General features: G+C 39.8%; 1 protein-coding gene across 2 annotated transcripts in view; it reads right to left on the reverse strand.

The window, feature by feature from the left end:
* The window catches only part of LOC111863616 (titin), a 277,080-nt gene that overhangs the window by 25,460 nt on the left and 228,014 nt on the right, over nt 1-23,606 (reverse strand). For both annotated transcript variants that reach the window (XM_023850103.2, XM_023850102.2), the window contains 2 exons: nt 19,879-19,980; nt 15,152-15,260 (listed from right to left, as the gene is read on the reverse strand). In XM_023850103.2, coding sequence (XP_023705871.1) covers nt 15,152-15,260; nt 19,879-19,980 — 211 coding nt within the window. The remainder of the gene's footprint in view (nt 1-15,151; nt 15,261-19,878; nt 19,981-23,606) is intronic.

Below are 23,606 nucleotides of genomic sequence, written 5' to 3' on the forward strand. Positions count from 1 at the left end.
AAATAAATTAAAACCAATTACATAAGAAAATTAAAGTTAGCCGAGGTATACACATTTGTAGTGAATGAAAACACTAATCAAGTAACACCGTAAAAGGTTTGGTACATGCTTGTAAAATATGATTCAGAGAAACCACTCCGTCTGCAAATATGTCGAGATCTTTACCCACCACGTTGGTAGCAAGGGCGCACCGAGAAGAGGGACAGTGTACATGAAAATAATAATAATAATACTATCTATTATACTATATTTAAAAATCGTTTGGGGAGAACTTTCTTGGCTCCGAATACGTCAACATCCCTGCACACAACATTAGAAGCTGCCGCATATCTAGCAGAGGAACAATTTTTAGATGAGAAGCAAACATTGAGCAATGCAAAGTCCCTGATATACCGAGCAGGAACTCCGAGACGAACAATTTCCAGAACAGAAGAGCAGAATTTCGAGCCAAAATAAACTTGAATAAGAAAGAGAGCATCAAGACGCTGTCTAATAGTACGTAAAGTATACAATTTTAACGAAATCGAATTCCAGACTACGGACGCATATTCAAGCTTAGACCTAACTAATGCAGTGTACAATCTGAACATACAGTCTAGAGACGAGAACCTCAAAGTAATGTTACGAACTAGACCCAACAGTTTAACACAGTGAGATAAAATGTAATTGACTTAGTCATGGAAATATAGCTTAGCATCAATAAGCACTCCCAGGTCTTTTATAGAATCGGTCTGGGCTACTGACGATTGACAAAGTTTATAAACGTAGATAAGTATGTTGGTTTTCCTGGAGGAGGATATAGCTTTAGTTTTACTGATGTTGAGTTTCATACAGTTAGCAATGCACCAACCTTATATAGAGTTAATGTAAGAGTGAAGTAGATAGCAGTCCTGAGGAGAACTGATGGGTCGGTAAATTTTGAGGCCATCAGCAAATAGCAGACACTTAGAATTGGCAACTGCATCACACGTCATTAATAAACACATTGAAGAGATAGGATCCCAAGACAGATCCCTGAGGAACACTGGAGAGAACTTCAAAAGGTGAGGATAGAACACCAGAAATATGGACCTGGGATTTCCGGTTGGATAGGTAACTGCGAAACCAGCTTACATAACCATCAGAAAGCCCAATAGCACTAAGCTTCTGAAGAAGAAGAGAATGTGGCACAAGGTCAAATGCATTGCTGAGATCAAAATAAATGTCATCAGCTTGTCTCTGAGAGCCAACTATTTTTTTTCATTAGCACTACAGCCCGAGCTGGCCTAGGACTACCTCCATGAACTTCTCCGTTTTACTTCGGTTTACTAGATCTTATACATACGGTAGGACTCCCTGGGCGGGTGACCAGCTCGTCGCAAGGCCTCTACCTGTACACAAACACAGAAAAACGCACACAAACATTCATGCCCTGAGTGGGATTCGAACCCACGATCCCGGCTTCCGAGCGAGCGAAGACAGTGCATGCCTTAGACCACTTGGCTACCGTGGCCGGCTGAGAGCCAACTATAGGGGAGATAAAATCAACGTAAGTTACCAAATTAGTGCTTGTGGATTTAGTTTTCGAGAAGCCGTATTGATAAGGACTAATTTTTTATTTTAGATGATGGGAAACATGTTCATGAACAATCAATTCGAATGTTTTACAGAAATACGCAGTAAGGACATAGGCCTATAATTCCTAACAGAGGTACTTTTGCATTTTTTAGAACAGGTACAATTGCTGCTTGCTTCCTTAGGGAGGGAAAGTAATGATGAGATAAGCTTAGATTAAAGATATGTTTAAGAATAGGTATAAATATATCAGTACAGCCCTTAATAATGAATCTAGGGATGTCGTTGACTCCAACAGACTTAGATGGTCTCAGGCGCTAAATAGCTTTTATAACATCAGAATCGGAAACAGACGCTAAAGGTAAGAATTCGGAAGATGACAATAGGCTGGGGAAGACAATAGGACCAGGTTTGTGGTATACTGTTTGAAAATGTTTTGACAATTCATCAGTAATGTCATTAGGTTCGATTAAATGCTTACCGTCAACCTCAAGCTGGATGGAATTAGAATTTATTTTCCTAAAGGTGGCCACATATTTCCAAAATTGCTTGGGTTGTGACGTTAAATTTTAGTCCATAGATTTCAACCATCTAAGTCTGTCAGACTTAATAGTAGTCTTAACTAGCTTACGATAGAAGGAAAATGTTTGCTAAAGGCATTCGGATTTCTTTTTTTTTAACATCTGTAAAAATAGTTCTTTTTCCTTATATAATATCTTAAGGAACTAGAATACCAGTGTGGGAATTTCGTATGAGTGTTTATGAAGCCACGGGGAATTGCATGTTCCATGGCATCTTGAACAGCAGCATTGAGGCCGGCGACAGCAGAATCGACGGGGGTGGTACCATACACACAGGACCAGCCGCAAGTTGAGAGATTATTATAAAGCACTGCATAATCCCCAGACGACAATTACAGTACGAATATCTATAGTTTTGAATACAAGTGGCAAGGGGCAGACAAATATTGATAATCTGTGGGGGTGGTAATTGTCAGGCTTTATAAGTCCAGGGTCAACATGAGTAACACTTATGTCGTTTAAGTTAGAAAAAATTAAATCAAGTAGATTNAGAATTTATTTTCCTAAAGGTGGCCACATATTTCCAAAATTGCTTGGGTTGTGACGTTAAATTTTAGTCCACAGATTTCAACCATCTAAGTCTGTCAGACTTAATAGTAGTCTTAACTAGCTTACGATAGAAGGAAAATGTTTGCTAAAGGCATTCGGATTTCTTTTTTTTTAACATCTGTAAAAATAGTTCTTTTTCCTTATATAATATCTTAAGGAACTAGAATACCAGTGTGGGAATTTCGTATGAGTGTTTATGAAGCCACGGGGAATTGCATGTTCCATGGCATCTTGAACAGCAGCATTGAGGCCGGCGACAGCAGAATCGACGGGGGTGGTACCATACACACAGGACCAGCCGCAAGTTGAGAGATTATTATAAAGCACTGCATAATCCCCAGACGACAATTACAGTACGAATATCTATAGTTTTGAATACAAGTGGCAAGGGGCAGACAAATATTGATAATCTGTGGGGGTGGTAATTGTCAGGCTTTATAAGTCCAGAGTCAACATGAGTAACACTTATGTCGTTTAAGTTAGAAAAAATTAAATCAAGTAGATTGCTGCTGCTGGCAGTGTCAATGCAGTGATTAAGATTAAGTAGACACGTAGAAGTGCAGATCGCATCTCCCTTAAGTTTAGAGTAATAATGGGAATTGGGCAGAGCTAGACCACTTTTCCAGTCGAAACCAGGAGCGTTAAAATCCCCAACCATAATTACCCGAAAATTATGTGTACCCAAATTGTTTTCTAAAAAGCGAAATTAATTTGCAATGTTTTCAGGATTAGCGTCAGGGGGAAAGTAATGATTTCCAANGGGAATTTCGTATGAGTGTTTATGAAGCCACGGGGAATTGCATGTTCCATGGCATCTTGAACAGCAGCATTGAGGCCGGCGACAGCAGAATCGACGGGGGTGGTACCATACACACAGGACCAGCCGCAAGTTGAGAGATTATTATAAAGCACTGCATAATCCCCAGACGACAATTACAGTACGAATATCTATAGTTTTGAATACAAGTGGCAAGGGGCAGACAAATATTGATAATCTGTGGGGGTGGTAATTGTCAGGCTTTATAAGTCCAGAGTCAACATGAGTAACACTTATGTCGTTTAAGTTAGAAAAAATTAAATCAAGTAGATTGCTGCTGCTGGCAGTGTCAATGCAGTGATTAAGATTAAGTAGACACGTAGAAGTGCAGATCGCATCTCCCTTAAGTTTAGAGTAATAATGGGAATTGGGCAGAGCTAGACCACTTTTCCAGTCGAAACCAGGAGCGTTAAAATCCCCAACCATAATTACCCGAAAATTATGTGTACCCAAATTGTTTTCTAAAAAGCGAAATTAATTTGCAATGTTTTCAGGATTAGCGTCAGGGGGAAAGTAATGATTTCCAATGAGTAAGTTAAGGCCGTCTGAAGTGGGGATTTCAACCCATACACATTCATCGCAAGATTCTAAATTGTACCTGCGTTTACAGGAGCGAACACTGGAGGATAGGGCAGTGAGAACTCCACCACCACGTGTCTTATTTANCCGCAAGTTGAGAGATTATTATAAAGCACTGCATAATCCCCAGACGACAATTACAGTACGAATATCTATAGTTTTGAATACAAGTGGCAAGGGGCAGACAAATATTGATAATCTGTGGGGGTGGTAATTGTCAGGCTTTATAAGTCCAGGGTCAACATGAGTAACACTTATGTCGTTTAAGTTAGAAAAAATTAAATCAAGTAGATTGCTGCTGCTGGCAGTGTCAATGCAGTGATTAAGATTAAGTAGACACGTAGAAGTGCAGATCGCATCTCCCTTAAGTTTAGAGTAATAATGGGAATTGGGCAGAGCTAGACCACTTTTCCAGTCGAAACCAGGAGCGTTAAAATCCCCAACCATAATTACCCGAAAATTATGTGTACCCAAATTGTTTTCTAAAAAGCGAAATTAATTTGCAATGTTTTCAGGATTAGCGTCAGGGGGAAAGTAATGATTTCCAATGAGTAAGTTAAGGCCGTCTGAAGTGGGGATTTCAACCCATACACATTCATCGCAAGATTCTAAATTGTACCTGCGTTTACAGGAGCGAACACTGGAGGATAGGGCAGTGAGAACTCCACCACCACGTGTCTTATTTACAGTCGCCCTGTCAGCACGGAAAACTGCATAGCTGCCAGGAAATAAGTTATGATTGTAACACAGGTCATTTAGCCATGTCTCAGTTAAACATATCATTTTATAGTCCGTGGAGCAGATATTGTCGTAAAGTTCGACTTGTTTAGTCCCAAGACCTCTGACGTTTTGGTAATATATGTCAAAAACATTTTCCAGGATGTTTGCGAGACCTTGCAAAACAACCTGTGTTGTTGTCAGGCTCGCTAACCATTAACGATGTACAGAAGCACCCTCCCCCCGGGCAACGACATTGTTTTCCTTATTTACGGAATCGCCTACAGGATCCACGGGTGGGGCAGAAAGGAGACGAATGTTACCTGCACCAGGGGAGCAAGGCCGAGGAGTCTCTGATTCTTCAACAGTATAAATTTGGTCAGGGTTTAATCGCCCAAAAAAGGAGCGATTAAACAGCCGTTAGGCCAGACTCCGGTATTATTAATGAGATGAAAATCATCCTCTGCAACAGAGACATGAAATGATGCATAGGAACTATATTTAGTTTTTAACCTGGTGCAAGCAAGGGAAGCAAGCTGCAATTGATCCTTGAGAGATGTCTCAACATCAGATGAAGTCACACCTGGGGAAAAGCGAGAGACAAAAAGGGACTGCAGACCAAGATTCTGTGTAGGAAAGAGAACAGGAGCCTTGTTTTCAGTAAATGAGACTGGTTAGAACAAGCTACCAAAGGAAAGAATATGGTGACAACGTATTTTGCTATATTGATTTTTAATTTTATTCAAAACAGATTCAGCGGTACATTACCGCTCTACTGTTTGCTACTGCTCTCTGAAATTCCAATCATTTTAATGATCTCCTATTCGTCAATCACATGGCTTCAGATTGCCTCAAGAATGCGGAGATTATTAAAATGTGCCTGAAATATTTTTCACAATTCTAAGAGTTTCCTTTAATTAAAAATATTTTCCACATCTTCATAAAATAATTACTCGGAACTCGTATCTGACTTAATTACACAGAACGGTATCACCGTTAAAAATGATTTTTTTGGCCATTAAAAATAAGAGATTAATACAAAGGAACACCATCCAGCGAAGCCGATATATGTACAATATCAAGCTAAAAATGTAAAATATACTAGAAAAAACCCTTCGAATCTAAATTCTTAGTCCAGTACAATGTAACGAAAATTTATATAAGGAATTAAGTCCATTGTGTTCCATTTGAGAAGATAATTGTCATGATAAGAGGTCAAGATACTCCTCACCTCTTCGGACCAAGCCAGTGGATTAATATTTTCACAAGAGGTTTCTAATGGGCCGTGCTCTAAGCTACAAGAATATAGTCTACAAATTTGCTCACTATTTCTTGAGTTCAAAGCCTCCTTTCCGTTTTCAGTTATTCAGATTTTCCAAAAGGTATTCAAACTCGAGACACTGTGTAACCCTCTAGCATCCTTGATGTGAAGAGTTACAGAATCCTGTTCTGAATGCGTGACTGTGCCTGTAAACCATCCTCGATATGTAAGATTTGAGGCTTTCACGGCGGTGACTATGAAGAAAGTAGTCTTCTGGGATTTGGCACCGTGTATATGTGGTGTTAACCGACGTTTCGGAGGAACGTATCGCCTCCATCTTCAGGGTAGAAGAAAAAATATAAGAATTCTGCAAGCGGAGAGACCGTGAGAACCGGTAAAAGCAGACTGTCTAGAGAAATTGTGAGAGCCTCGGCTCTCCCTTTGGTCCTCCATGGCTTGTTACAGGGATAGCGTCACCTTTACCTTACCTTTTTACTGTTAATTAATTAATTAAGAATAGTGTGTGTTATGCATTGTTCCCTGTATAATAGCAGTTCTTATCTGCTGTGAAAATACTTTTCGTGTCATCACGATGCTACCAATGACGATCAGTATCTGTTTTTTTTTTGTTCAAACTTTACAGCCCAAAAGTTTTTCTAAATAACTCACATCAGAAGACCTAACTAACGGCACCTTTATCAATAAACTGGGAGAATGCCTTACAGTGGCTATAAAATGATGTGTTCTGCGTTAATAATAACTTAATAAAGTCTTTGAAATAATTATTTTTATAATCTCAGCTATAATGACAAATGCGAAATTTTTATAAATTTTTAAAAATCACTGGAGGCTTAAAGAAAGATATGAATATCTAAATAAATAATTAAAAATGAGGTCAGCCTGCAGATCAAGCAGCCAACAAGGGCTGTGAGAAACTAACATCTAACTTCATGGAACTCAGCCGTTCTTGAGAAGCCGCCAGTTGTGAAACTACTCAAGAAATTCCCAACTTTATATAAACCCGAAAGTTTATTACGGTGTTAAAAAGAGCGCTCCACTGGTCCCTATTCTGATTCAGATCAATTCAGTCCGTACCAACCTAACGTATCCAAAACCCATTTTAATATTATCCACTCATCTACACCTTGGTCTTCCTCGTGGTCTTTCTTTCTGACTTTCCGGCAAATGTCACATATGGCTTTCCCTTCTTCCATATTCGTGTTACATGGCCTGCCCATCTCATTCTCCTTGAGAGAAACGAACGTCAGGAATTAAACAATATCTACAATCTGCGGAATTTTTACTTCATATGTCTTCCGATTTAAAATGTTCTTGACATTTAGATTTGCACGTACATGTAAAAAAGTGAAGAGGGAATCAATTGGCTGCAGAGAATAGCAGTGGAGCTCTACAGCAATGCTAACAACAAGAGTTAATGTCTACTAGCTGGATGAAACTTGGCTCGTAAGTTTCCGCCATTCAAAGTGTACGACCGTACCGGCGAATGAAGGGACGAAACACAAGTGTGTGGTTTCACCTCGGAGTGTGGAGGAAAGTGAGTGGCCTACGAACATTCCTGTGGGTGTTAAGGTGTAGTTAGTTGGGATGTTCTAATACATCTCTCGTGAATGTATTTCGAACCACATAACGCTCCTGGATATTCCACTATGTGAAATTAAACCTATTACCTTGTCTAGCACGCCCAGGGTCTCGAACTGCAGGGACAGCTATTTGCCGATGGTCGCTTTCCGGCCATATATATTTTTTATGAGAGGTTAAACTGGAGACGGTAGGACGGCACACAAGATATAAAATCATGTTTTCAATATATTTACTAGCTACTATCATACAATGACTTAAAATTTACTAAATATTCGCGACAATTATGTGTGCCCTTCATGTAGTTGGTTAGCAATAATTTAATGCCTCTGCAATATAAGTGCAGCCATTGGTTAGTAATACGACTCCGAAGGAAACAGATGCTGTTTACATATATACTGCATATGTGTGAATTTATTTATGAATATGAGTAGTATTCTATTTTAACTTAGACGTGGTGATTAAACAGACAAGGAGCTCGATGTACTAAAAGGGGCAGGGTCATTCAATATCGCAGAACTATTGCCAGCATGAAGGTCCTGGACGATATGAAAATTGCTCCAATTGCTGAATAGGTTACATTTGAGAGGAAGAAATGCACAGTCCCTGAATACTTAAAGCTTGTCAAGTTGGCGGCAGTGTCGGTTTCCCTTCTCTTTTACTGCCACACGAAAGCACGCCGAGAATCAAGAATTCATTCGTGATCCATTCTGAAGAGACCTGAGGAGGCAGTTCAGTTGAGCGTTCAGCTGTGGAGTGCTAACCAGCGGACAGCGGAAGCAGAAGAAGTGACCGATTCGTAAATCAGAACCAAGTCAGTCACAGTGGAAGAGAAGACACTCATAGTCCAGCAAGGAACGGAGCAAGCCGTAGACAATAAATGATTGAGAGCTGTTATAATTAATTGTAATTGTAAAGAAGTGCCAATAAATCCAATCATGTAATCCGGAAGCCATTATTATCAAGCACGGAACCCCGTACATGTGACGGTATGGGGATACAATAAAGAGTAACTGAAGTCGGTAAGTGTAGTTACTTATTTGTCTAGCCCCGAAGAAAAGGTAAAGAAGAATGTTTACAAGGAAACTAGATCTGCTTCACAGGATTAAAGTATTAAAATCTAATCCCTTTTGATACATCAAATTTAAAATATCAGCTTAGGCCATATGAAAGTTCTTAAACTCAATTATCAAGCGAAGAAAAACATTTTTTGATGTGACACTCATCCATAAGGAGCATTAAGCAGACGTATAAGCCTTGAAATAAAGAAACTACTAACCGTCTAACAATCTAGGCAAGACAAGAAATCTCTTAACTAGAATTTCAAAACACTTCTTTAACAAGATCACAAATGTAAAAAGAAGCTTACGTTGCCTTCATAAATGATCGGGGAAATGAAGAGAACTTCATCCTGTCCACGGTTTTTTTTTAATTCATTTAGTGGGGGGTGGAGTCCAACTGGGTCCACTCGGCACGGCGGCCACTGATTGGCCTTTTGTACCCTTCCCCGGGTGATTATGATGATGGAGAATGTGATGGAATGAAGATTGGCAGGGGAAACCAAAGTACGCGGAGAAAACCTGCCCCAGCGCCACTTTGTCCACCACAAATCCCACTTGACCAGACACGGGATCGAACCCGGGCTTCCGCGGTAGGAAGCCAGCGACTAACGGCTTGAGCTATGGCACGGCCTCCGTCCACGCCTTAATATTATAAATAAATAAATAAGTAAACAAACAATCGAATTACTCATTAAATATTACGAGGCGACAGTGGGAGGTAAGAAATACACATACATATCGACAGGAGACCTGCGTGAGATGCGACGCAGAGGGAGGGTTGAAATTAAATTAAGCCTTGAAGGAATAGGATAAGAGGTCGAGGACTGGGTGAATTTGGCCGCGGATATGTTTTAAATGCGGATTCTTGTGAATAAGACAATACTTTTTATTTTATTTCTGTTTTAATTAACGACGCTCTTTAGAGCTCTAACTTTATAGCTTTGATTTGCAGGATGATAAGTTAATAATGAATTGGGAACTGTTCGGAAGGAAGTGGACGTGGCCAAACTTGAGTTACTGGTCAGACATACGTCTAAACGGAATGAGAAAATAACCACATTAATTTGGATACGCGGTGTGCTAGTCAAGAATCGAACCGCTCACCTCCCAGACGAAATTTAGAAGAGTTACCGACTGACTCAAAATTTCTCGGTTAATAAAATAGTGAACTTAAATTCTGATTGGCTAAGCAACTATTTGCATCTGAAGAAATCTCCCCCGTGGAGTTACATTTCAGGCCAGGCCGCGCCATACCTCAAGCGGTTAGTCGCTGGCGTCCCACCGCGGCAGCCCGGGTTCGATTCCGGGCCTGGTGGACAAAGTGGCGCTGTGGCGGGTTTTCTCCGAGTACTTCGGTTTCCCCTGCCAATCTTCATTACACCAAGTTCTCCATCATCACAATCATCTGTGGAAGGCTACAATAGGCCAATCAGTGGCCGCCGTGCCCATTGGACCCAGTTGGACTCCACCCCCTACTAAGCGAATACATTTCAGGCCGAAGCAGATAAAGACTAATCTAGAATCGAAAACACAACTTTAGGTTAGAAGAATGAGGAGACTGTCTTGTGAGGGACGGTCAGTATAACATTGCATTGTAACTGGAGAAGTGATAAATAGGCCGAGACGAGGAAGGGGATTGTTTCCGACTAAATACAACGTTACCTGTGTTATGTTGTGATAAAGGATGTTGTAGAACTTCTGACTAATATTATGAAATATTACGTAAAGCAATTTACAGACTAGAACCGTTGTTCTTGAAAACTAAATGGTAGCGGAGCAAAGCAGAAATGTTATTTAAGATTAGAAAGGAAAACTCCAATGACCATTTATCATGTTTGTTGCACAAGGTTTGAACAATCCTCAAACCACCATTAGTCATCTGTTGAGGCAAGCTGCTTGTCTACTGAAGTTGGTGAAGGAAGAATATAACTCACCCTCCGAGACCCCTAACCCACCGCCCCACCCAAACTTATTAAAGTTTGGGTTCTTCGGCTCAAGGCGCAACTCAAGGTGCAAAGAAAGAGATTAGTTGGCTGACGCTTCAGGCCTTCAACATTTCGCATTATGTAAACGTAATGCGCAAGCGATTTGAGCACTGGTGGTCCGAATAATATGCTCAGAGTATAAGGAGATGTGGTGCAAAGAGAGAGTAGCACTGGAATAAACAGAGCAATAAAGAGTAATTCAAAAGTTAATGGCACGGAAAATAATGGAAAAGTATATGAACAGAGTTACACATCGAGGCAGGAAAATTAAGTTAAGAGGGGAATGATGAATTTAGAAGAGTTAGAAACTGAGTATATGTAGCACCCCTCTAGGAACAAGATTAAAATCAAAGGAAAAAGTACAGATAATCAATATTACGTTGTCTATTCTTGCAGTTCCCACATCGATCGTCGCGGTACAGTGCTTGACAATATTACGTCCTACTCGTGAGGTCCTCGCTTCAAATCCCGGCTCGGATAAAAGTCTTAATTGGTTTTCTATAGTCCATTTATCAAAATTCCGGGCTGTTATCTTAAATTATATCTCGATCGCTTCTTTTTTGTCTTTCGGTTTCTTAATACCTTAACTATTCTGTCATTCAAAGCTACACAATCTTAGCAACTGAAAGCATCATTAAATAAATCAGGGATTGTAAAGAAGCCATGGATAGGCGTAACCATTTTGATGAACAAGAAAAAAAAATTGTCATAAAGTCTTCGTATTTTTGAAGTTGGTATTTAAAAATTAAGCCACTGGGCCTGTAACATACATAGCAATTGAATGAACCTGCTGGTTATACTGGAGTTAGGCAGAAAAAGATAAATTGCATTAAAAACGCGACCAAGTAAATAGAGAACGGGCACGTTGTTCACGGACCCGAATGCTTCAGTTTTCCGCAGTTATGCTACATACATCACTTGCAATATTTCAAAGTGTAATTCCTCTTAACGACACATCAATGAACATGGTGCGTGTTATCATCGTTATGGAGCTATATTCTTCAGTTTGTAAATAATTCTTGCTGCCCTTTTCGCTGAAATTTGAAATCGTTAGATGACAAATTACTATGGAATCGAAAAACATTGGGGAAAGAAAAAAATATCGGTCACTCGAATGATGTCATTCAACGTCACAGATTAAAGCGAAACTCCCTACGTAAAATCATATCTTTCGCTTTCCTAACAGTTTCCTATTGTAACGTGGATGGCCAGAACGTTGCTAGGTAACTGACCGTCAAACACCTCGCTGCGGAATACGCATAAGGCAACAATAGAAGTACGATGTTTTCCATGCGGTGCGCGCCGCAATCGCTGCTATGCAATGTAGCGGTAAAAACTCCTCTGGAACAACAGAGGCTGTTTTCTGTGTGGTCGGTGCAGAGGCTATATAAGGACAGTTAGAGACAGAACATATTTCAGTATTTGAGTGTTTAAATAACACTGAGAGAATTTTAAGTGACAGAGGAGTGGAATCGTAGGAGGCGACGAAAGGGGAAGTCTCAACTCTGAGACAGTAAAATATGATCTTGAGTCCCAAGGGACTAAGACCCGAGAAAGACTGCACTGGCAAGGGCCAGCAGCATATACAAAAGGCAGACCCGTCCTCTCGTCAGAGAGGACGCCCCACAAAAACAAGACCGTAAATGCAAAACAGTAATAAATATCTGATCATGAGCCCCAGATGGGGCTCGACACCAAGACTTGCTGACTGACTGACTGACTGACTGACCGTCAGTTGCAATGTGACTTGAACTTGGACTTAAGTGACAGCCACGGAAGTGCGTTGTGTGAAGACTTCACTTGCGATTTAAAGACATTGTATGTACACAGTGCAGTGGGATTGGCAGTGTGTGATTTAGGTAGATTGCCATTGTTTCAGTGTTGAGATCCATTACCAGGAGAGGACTAGTGGGTTTGTGTGTGTGTGTAACAGTGAATTACGAAGTATGTAAATCAGCGATAGCGCTGTAATTTAAGTGTAATTAAGAGAGGTTGTATCAAAGTGCAAATAAATCCAATCATCCGAACTAGAACCCGTCATTTTCGTAGCGCGTACCACCCTACACGTGACAATTTGGTGTCAGAAGCTGGCGGCTCGGAGCGTATTGGATTCTTCAGCAGTGACATTACGAACAAATTTAAAAGTGAATGCCTGTATTGATTAAATATATATACAAGTATCGATTTTAGTTAAATGTGAATATCTCTTCAGACACCAGCACAAAGCTCTACAACTGCAATAAAACAATGGAACACGATATAATCGATGCATCTTAATTCTCCGTACAACAATATACAACCAAAACTTGTACTCTCGTCTGGAAACTACACCCAGGAGCTTTTACACAAAAATCCTCCACCTATTTAAAATTTTATATTTTTAATAATTACTAATATATCATTATTTATTAGTCTTGCTTCTTTTATACGCACATACCCTTTTTTAGAAAATTGAACCCATAAATCTGTCTCTCCATATCTAGCACATAAAGGTACGATGATCAGTTGAAACATGTAACCTTTTAAGTAAAGTGTTTCTATACTTTTATGTATAAGGAAAACTTAACCCTAAAACAGATGGTCGTAGGTGGACAGGTTCATTCACTGTGCCACTTTACCTCGGGGAATGAGTCCCTCGTGCCCATCAGACAGGGCTGGGTCCATTCCCGAGCTGATCCAAGCGAAGTGGCAAGTTACTGTTTGATAAGGAAGAGAATTCCAGACCTGCCTCTACGCACGTCATGACGTCAAGTAAATGCATCACGTCACTACCGAGTTTATAGTGCCGTTGTGTGTACTTCTGAGACCCGAAGGATCCGTTAAGGATCCGTCTTTTAACCTCAATTCCATAGTAGCTATTTCCACTGAACGTCTTTCTCGAATGGTATACTATATGCCCTGTTGTTCAACTGGATGTCAAACAGCGTCATAAATTGTACAATTTGCATTAAAATTGAAGATATGTCGATGTAACGAACAGAAATTCCCCGGTATTTATGCAACCGGATAGGCAAAAGCTTGCCGCTGCATCCTATACTGGGTAACCTGAATACAGTCACCACCCTCTTTCCCTTCTTTCTCCTTTAAAACTTTTTCAATATTTTTGCCCCAGATTTTTCGACTCTTTTTTTCTAATTATGATCATCAAATCTGACACCCGTACCTCCCACTTTGTTCTTCATGAAGTATTCTAATAACATTTAATATTTAAGAAGTNAAAGGATCCGTTAAGGATCCGTCTTTTAACCTCAATTCCATATTCGCTATTTCCACTGAACGTCTTTCTCGAATGGTATACTATATGCTCTGTTGTTCAACTGTAAGTCAAACAGCGTCATAAATTGTAAAATTTGCATTAAAATTGAAGATATGTCAATGTAACGAAGAGAAATTCCCAGGTATTATGCAACCGGATAGGCAAAAGCTTGCCGCTGCATCCTATACTGGGTAACCTGAATACAGTCACCACCCTCTTTCCCTTCTTTCTCCTTTAAAACTTTTTCAATATTTTTGCCCCAGATTTTTCGACTCTTTTTTTCTAATTATGATCATCAAATCTGACACCCGTACCTCCCACTTTGTTCTTCATGAAGTATTCTAATAACATTTAATACGTAAGAAGTACAGATCATGAAGCTTCTCATTATACGATTCTGTTTGTCCATCTATTACTCTTTTTATTACGTCTACATATTTTCCTCAGTATTTTTTCCGCAAACACTAAAGAATTTATTGTCTTCCTTTAGCGTGACAAACTAAGTTTCTAATCCACATGAAACAACAACGCTCATAGACCTTCTAATTTCATTCCTTAAGCCTTAAAATAGACAGGATTGCATCCTTCCATATTCCTTCCTGTTCATGTTTTCCAGTTTTCCTCTTATACGTCATCCACCTTTGGAACGAGGGTGCGTCATGACCAGTTAGTTACGCAGATATTTACATCACTGAAAACTTACTAGATTCTGCCTTCAACATACGTACTTCCGGCATTCATATGTACACAACAACAACAGGATTTTTCTTCCGGAAGTTTGCCTATATAAGGCATGACGTATCCTGGTTCGTAGAGTAGATGGACTTCACTTGAGGCTATGCAAATATACAGTCGAAAAGACCTTATATACATTAACGTATGTATAAGACTGACAGAACTTGAGTGATTAACAAAAAGTGTTCTCTTAATTCGGTTAGTATTCTATCAGTTGGTGTCAGAATTANGAGACCTTAGCTACATTAACATATGTATAAGACTGACAGAACTTGAGTGATTAAAAAAAATGTTCTCTTAATTCGGTTAGTATTCTATCAGTTGGTGTCAGAATTACAAGCGTAGCTTTACCGTAGTGTTGGAGGAAACAGTGTTCCATTCCTGCATGCAGGATTTCAATTTCAGCAAGCAACAAAGAATACGAGTATACTGCCGTCTCTCGGAGCGAATGACTCACCGACCAGCTGGAGCTCGACAAACAGGCTGGACGGGGGATGCGTTGAAACCTGGCACTCGTACAGTCCACCGTCTCCTGCTCGGGCGTAACGGACATGCAGTGCCCAGTCCTGGGACCCATGGACACACGCCAGTACAGGAACAGCAGCAGCAGCAGCAGGGGAGAAAATAATCATGCTTCAAGTTGTGCGGAGGATTAGTTCAGCGTTCCATAAACCCGCTTTAATTAGAGAAGTTCTGCATGCATGCAGTTCGTTTCTGATGCCAGTGGCGCCTCCCCCTCATATCCTATTTGACTCCACGTGCCCGACAATGAATGCACAACACATCTAGACAGATTTATAATTTTGAAACACGATACCAGGTACCTAAAGCTTTGTTTTCAGGAGCAGAACCTCATCTGAGTGTATTAGAGATGCCTGAGCTGTAATGGAGTCTAATATATTACATATCGTAAACAGAAAAGATATTTTCAAAATGACATGGTACAGTGACTACACGGAAGTAACATATAATGTCTGGCGGAATTTTAGTTTTTCATCTATTTTCATGTATTTTTGTTTCCCTTGGCACTACAGCCCGAATTGGCCTAGGCCTACCTCCACGAACTTCTCTGTTCACATCGGTTTTTCTAGATCTTACACATTCGGGAGGACTCCTTGGGCGGGTGATCAGCTCGTCGCAAGGCCTCTACCTGTACACAAACACAGAGAAACGCACACACACACACACACAAACTAAACATTATGCTCTGAGTGGGATTCGAACCCACGACCCCGGTTTCCTAGCGAGCGAAGACAGTACATGCCTTAGACCGCTCGGCTACCGTGACCGACGGAAGGTTATTTTAGTAGTACATGAATAAATTTATTAATTTTAGTTCTAGTCAAGTACTAGACCAGAGATGAAACACCAAGCATGACCGAAGATTTGATATCATTATGTCTGACCGGAACTATCTCTCGCCTCACATATGATGATGGATATTGGTGGAATGGTAAGCCGAAATATTTTCCCTTATGCTAATCATTTTGGTTGTGGCCTTCTGAGTTATGGCACCATGTATTCTGATAGGTGACTGCAAAATTTTCTGAAGAATATATTATATTGACCAACCGGATAATTCAGTCATCAAGATGGAGGCACCAGGTTCCTTCGGAACACTGATACACTACATGATGTCCTGACCCTCACAATGAAATCTTCGCCATCGTGAAAACCTAAAATATGATTTCTGTTACGTCAGTTTGAATAAAGCCATTACAAAAACAGGTGAGAACTACTACAACTTATCTCATTCACACTCTCTGATTCATGAACATATTCGCCCTTTGAACCCCCCCCCCTTTGTTAATTCGATTCAGTTATATCCACTCTGCATTATACAGATTCCGAGCAGGAGTACACAATATGAAAGTTGTCGGAAAATCACATACTTCAGAGCCATTCTGCCCAAAATAAATTCATACGGAATAAACAGGAACTGAACTCCAATCTCTGCGGTGAGGCCCCGGGGACTAACATCATGAGTTCTAGTTTATCTGAAGTTACGGACAACTTGGGTTATTCACTGTGCTGCTGTCAAATCAATAATGTTTTGTATTTTCAGTCTAAGCGATCAATTTCCTGGTAATCGGTTAAACGAGAGCCGGAATAGCGCAGTCGGTGGTGCTGTTGACTACGGGCTAGACGACCGAGGGGCTGGAGTTCGAGTCCCAGTAGTGTCAATAATTCTCTCTGCTCCACGTAGTCCAGACCTGCTCTGGGGTTCACCCAATCTGCTATCCAATGAGTACAGGGGGCTCTTTTCCAGGAGGTAAAGCGGCCAGAGCGTGAAGCTGACCATTCACCTCTGCTAGTGCCGAGGACAAGAAAATGTGAATCTATATATCCACTCCCCCATATGCCTTCATTGCATAGTGTTTAATTAGGGACAACTTTACTTTGGCGGGTTATTTTTATGGAGGTTTGAATGTCTTCGTTGTAAATACGTTTTATATTATTTTCTCCAGTAGACTGAAATCTACGATGGGAGGAGACGATTTAAGTTCATATTAAAGTTTAAAACCTAGGGTTAGATTCTTATGATCTCGAATGAAATATTAGGGAGGTAAGGCACGAGTGTGAATGAGGTCTACAGCTAGGTATTACACGTACGTATATCCACCACTGTATCACTGAAATAGCTGCAATTTCACTAAGATTGTCCGGTTGACACCTTGCAGCATTACATAAAACAATAACCAGGGCAGCTCGCACAAGTTTCAGTACTTCTCAGACAACTATGTCTTCCAATTTCTATGGCACCGTCCTTTAACTTCAACAGTTAGTGAACAAAGTCCGAAAGATGGAGGAGAAATGACGTTGTGACATTCAGAAATACCAAAATGCAAAGAAATTTCCAAAACCTTATAAATGGAGAAGTACTTTTCAACTGATTTCAGTATTTCATGACTACGTGGTTCACACGTTCAGAAATATGCTTAGATATATTCAGCCACCAGCCGGATGACTCAGGTCAAATGGAAACATAATGGCTTGTTTGTAACTGCAGAAATATGCATGATCTTACGCTATGTTTTTCTTTTCGTGCTTGCAGCGTGGTTTTAAGGAAAACAACAAGAAAAGGCGATCTTCTTCTATGTGCAGGGCTACAATCTTGTGGCATTTCAGAGCAAATTCCTGCCTCCGTCATTAGCGTCAGTTAAATTCCTCAGACTACACGGGCCCACACTCCAGAAAAATCATCACCATGAGAACCTCAAATGTCGCATATTTTGTCTTCTTTCGGTCTTGCTGTTATGCGTGTATTTTAGGTAAAAAACTTCAGTACATATTATAGTGGTGTTGCCTGAATAAATTTCTAATAAATACAGTTTTATTAAGCCTACACCTCAGACAGTCTACTGTGGCTCGTCTTTGCTGAAATGTTGTGTATTTTGTGCAAACTTTCCAAAATATTTCCACAGAAAATACTTTAATGGACATTTATTTTGGGGATACCTTTTACAGAAGTATGGTATGGTCTCTCTTTTAGAATGATTTATTTTAATGTAATTCGTGTCGTTTTGTACACTGTGTAAGAATACGAATACTTGGCTCTTTCAATTTGTCCTCAATAGGCTAAAAAACAATTACTTTTACAGGTTTTTGCTTAAGTTAAGTAACTTTTGTATGAGATTTAACTTAAAATATACTGTGCTTGCGGTCAATTTATTATTTAAGGTCTCCGCTTTCTAAAATATATATGGATCATATTTATATGGTGAGGTAACTGAATTGTTGAAAGGAATTATACCAATAGTTGGAGGTGTGCTATTGAAAACCGAAATAAAGTATTTTATTTTAATATATTTGAAATGTATGCTTTTCTTATTATTTTGGAAATGGTAAACCTGCCATAAAATATTTCAGATTTAATAATGACATTTTTATTTATGTCCTCTTTCAGAAGATAAGTTAGGGAGTATTTCCAAATCTACTAGAAGTAAGAAGTATACGTGCGGAATATTTATGTTATTAAAATTTGTCCTGTGACTAAAAGATAGTCTCGTTAAATTGTATATATGCATATTCGTGTTTCTGGATGAGAAAATATAATAATAAAAACCACTAGCCAAAGGAAATATATGAAGAGCTGTGAGAGAACCAGTTCGCTCTGAATTCAGTTCCGTTTACGGATACATATCCAGGTTCAAAACACTAAATTTTAATAAATGAAAAATATTGTTACCCCTAACAAGAATGGCTTCTCATTTAACTATTCACTCCAGCGTTATTAATGAGATTCTGTTTAACACAATCTAAATAATTATAAAATAAGGTCTTCCTTGAAATGAAATGCCCATGGGAAGCAGTAAAATTTACAATGTTATCTTGATCTCTTTACTATGAAGCTCCGATCCCCCTTCCCAGCTCCCTTAAAGCTTCTAAAGCTTCCAGCAAAACGCTACTAATGAAATCGCTCTGCATACACACACACACACACACACACACGTGGCTCCAGTGGTTGCCGCTAACCGAAACACTGAGAGCCAGTCGGAGGAAGTAAAATTACCGAATGGTGTCTGCACAAAAAACACATAAATAAATCAGTTCCACAACGCTCATACATCAGATTTCAAGAACTTGTGTAGCACTGAAATTTCATAGAAGTACAGAAGATATTCGTACTTAGGGCTGCAAACATATAGAACTCGTTATGAATGCATACAGGTAAAATGTTTAATTTAAATAAACGTGCGAATCAGAGTTTTAAGAATTATGTGTACATGAATATTGTAGGTCTACACGCATAGCGGCTATTGGGCTATTGCAGTTAAACGTATGCATAAATGGCATGTTCATAGCTTATATGCACTTAATATGTTTAATTGAATAGTCTCTGCGAATTAAAATGAACCTAATTTCCTGTAAACAAATGCACTCAAATCACTTGCATAAATCAATTTTTTAAATGTTGTAATGCGTTTATTTTTAAATTAATGGAATTATTAGCATTTGGTTTATGAATTATGCAATTCTGAATACATTTCCAATAGCGATAAAGGTTATATCAATTAATTTTACATTTCTCTTTATCGATAAATTACTTCTCCAAACATTTTAATTTCATAAGTTTCAATTTTGGCTTTGTTGGTATCAGGACTAATGGAGGGGGGGAGAGTGCTACTACAAGGAAGATTCAAACCGCATTTCATTCCATCACTTTGCATCAGAACCACCAACCTGAGCGTTGTGGACGTGTGCCGTAAAGAATCGGTCGTCACTGCTGTACGTGGCCAGCCCAACAGTCAGCAAGTGGTAGTCCTTCCTTCTGATCCATGACACCTGCAAACAGTACAGTGCCAACATCAGTTGTTTTTATATTTTTCGGGATATTTTTTAAAATACGTTGTGTGTTTCCGACTAAAGGCCCTGGATAAACAAGTACTTACTTACTTACTTACTTACTTATGGCACTTAGCCCTACTTGAGGAGAAGACAAAGCTGCAGCTACTCAAGACTTTCCCAGAATTTTATGGAATCCGAAGGTTCATTACCGTGTTCACAAGAGCCCTCCACTGGTCCCTACCCTGAGCCAGATCAATCCAATCCATAACACCCCATTCTATTTCTCGAAGATCTATTTTAATATTGTCCACCCACCTACGCCTTGGTCTTCTCAGTAGTCTCTTTCATTCTGGCTTTCCCACTAATATCCTATATGCATTCCTCACCTCCCCCATTCGGGCTACATGCCCTGCCTACCTCATCTTCCTTGACTTGATCATTCTAATTATACTTGGAGAAGAGTACAAATTATGAAGCTCCTCATTATGAGGTTTCCTCCAACCTCCTGTCACTTCATCCCTCTTCGGTCCATATATTCTCCTCAACACCNTCCCAGAAGACTGATTTCTTCATAGTCACCGCCGTGAAAGCCTCAAATCTTACAGGTTTTGATTTGTTATAGTCGTTCCCAAATATCTGAACTTTTGCCACATTTTCAGAACTTCTGTTTCCTATCTTTATGTCATGATTTTGCCCTGCATTTTGGTGACGAGACAGCAACATATACTTAGTTTTCTCTGTATTTACTTCTAGACCAACCTCCTTAGTTGAGTCAATTAAAGTTTGTGTGTTTTTCTTTATGATATCTACATTGTCACCCAGTAGATTCACATCATCGGCATAGATCAACAGCTGATGTGTCCCGTTTAATTTCAGTCACACCTGGTTTCCCCGGACCTTCTTAAGGCATATTTTAAAGCAAACTTGAAAAGGAGTGGCGATAAAGCATCTCCTTGTTTTAGACCATTCTGATAGGAAATTTATCAGAAAAATGTTTACCTATACGGAGTATACTATACGTTTCTTTTATACACATTTTAATCAACATAACTAGTTTCGTTGGTGTTCCAAACTCTATCAGAATATAGTACAATACTTCCCTCCTAACTGAATCATAGGCTTTCTTGAAGTCTACAAATAACTGATGTACTATCCCATTGTACTCCCATTTTTTTCTCCAATTTCTGACGAATGCAAAAGATCTTATCTGTAGTTGATCTGTTACGTCAAAACCTATACTGATGATCCCCAATAATTTGTCTATGTATAGCCTTAACCTTGAGTGAAGAATATTGGATAAAATTTTGTATGAAGTTAATAGCAGTGATATCCCCCGATAATTACCACGGTCAGTTTTATCACCCTCCTTGTGAACTGGTACAATAATAGACTCCTTCCACTGACCAGGCAATTTTTCCTTATGCCAAATAGAAGAAATTACCTTATGGCTCTTAGAACGTAATATTTCGTCTCCTGTTTTAATAAGTTCTGCCAGAATTTGATCAATAACTGGTGATTTATACTGTTTAAATTTTGCAATAGCACTTTCAATCTCAAAAGGGCTAGGACCAGGCATTAACGGCTCAGGTGTATGCATTTCTATCTGCCTAACATCATTAATCCTATATACATTCCATACTTCAGAGAAGTAGTTCTTCCACCTATTCAAAATATTGTGGGAATCTGCAAGCAGATCACCATTCTCATCCTTCACTAAGTTACTTCTAGGTTGGTAACTCCTCTTAAAGTCATTTATCCCTCTATACCGTCCATATTCCTGTTCTTACTGTTCATTGCAAGTTCATCAATATTCTCTTTCAGATAGGATAAACAAGTAACCACAGAAAATGGCCGCGCCATAACTCAAGCGGTTAGTCGCTGGCTTCCCACCGCGGCGACCCGGGTTCGATCCCGCGTCTGGTCAAATGTGATTTGTGGCGGACGAAGTGGCGCTGGGGCAGGTTTCCTCCGAGTATTTCGGTTCCCCTGCCAATCTTCATTCCACCAATTTCTCCACAATCATCCCCACCTATCATCTGGGGCTGGTACAATAGGCCAGAAATTACGGCAGTACAAGGGACTTAGTCCCACCCCACTAGCAGTAAAAAAAAAAACAGAAAATAAATGTTCTCCCCCGAAATATAAAAATTTTGGAACGGTCAGAGTTATGAATTTTGATACCTTACGTATTTAATTTGAAATAAATTAACACAACGATAACTTGAGTGAAATTTGTACAACGAACTCCATGAAGCAGACTACTTTCTACTTCCACATGTGCGTAGTGTATATCAGAAATTGTTGCGATGGCGGAAAATCGACGTACTCTAGAAGTTTTGATGTATACATATGTTTTGCCTTCTTCCCGAAAATGAATAGGTGGTTTTTGATATGCTGTTTGTGTTTGTGTGTGTGTGTGTGTATGTATAACGCTGCTGCCCTGTAAGGATTCATGTACATATAATTGTGCGCCTCACTGTCCTCTAAATTTTGGATGAATTTTATTCATATTCATTTATAAGTTGTAGGTGGTTGCCCCATGAATATGAACATTGCATCTCCAAAAACAGGGTTCCTTCATATGGACTCCGAAATATACAATCGTGATTTTCTTGAAAACTGTAAAAACTATTTTGATTAAATGCCAATAGTTTTGCGGAGGTCATCTTTCTAAATACAATCGCGTATGTGGCATCCTAAAGAGAGAAATCCTACTCGCTCTAGAGGCCCAAATGCAAAATTTTGAAATACTGAAACCACTGTACGGGGAACACAAATTTAAGCGTTGTTGGTCTATTTAGAAGACCACAGGTAGTTGACTGAGCAACTATCGATTTCGTTTCCAAGGCAACGTAGTCAAGGTCAGTCGCCTATGAGAAAGGCTGTGTAATGTGTTTGCACTGAGTTCTGATGTGGTAATACTGGTTTAACTGGTCAAAAATTATCCTCGTTTATGTAACCAGAAGACTTACCATCGTGTTCACAATGGTGCATTACCGGTTCCTACATATGTACATACTGTGTTGCTGGTACAGTTATCCGGAGATATGAAGTAGCTCTCTCGATTGTGACCAGATGAGTCCGTTTTTACTTCAATACGTAGCTTGAATCCAATCTCCGAAATGCCTTATCTGGGCACGCGGTAGAGCAGTTGGTTGAGCATTATGCTACAAGCCCGAAGGTCGTGGGTTCAAGTCCCGATGAGTTCATTGAATTTTTCAATTGACCTAATCCTTCCAGCCGCAATATGGCCCTGGTGTCGACTCAGCCTCTAACAGAAATGAGTACCAGGAATATTCTTGGGGGAAAGGGCGGCCGGCGCGTAGGGCTGACTACCTTGCCGCCATCTATGAGCCGATTGTCTAGAAAATGTGGGAACCTCAACATCTCACAACACTATGGACCTCCACGGCCTGTTACAGGGATACCTTCACTTTTTTTTTTTAATCTACGCCTGATAGCCTAGGCCACCCGTGAAGTTCCCTTAGAGCAGAATCGTCGTACATGTCCCGTTCTTATGAACTATCCTTAATCAGCAAAATATTATAATGCCGTCTTCTGGGGTGTGGCGCCGTGTAGATCTTGTGTGAACCGACGTTTCGGAGGTAACTATCGCCTCCAGC

This window comes from Cryptotermes secundus, unplaced genomic scaffold, assembly GCF_002891405.2.
Source record: "Cryptotermes secundus unplaced genomic scaffold, Csec_1.0 scaffold99, whole genome shotgun sequence".
Taxonomy (NCBI): domain Eukaryota; kingdom Metazoa; phylum Arthropoda; class Insecta; order Blattodea; family Kalotermitidae; genus Cryptotermes; species Cryptotermes secundus.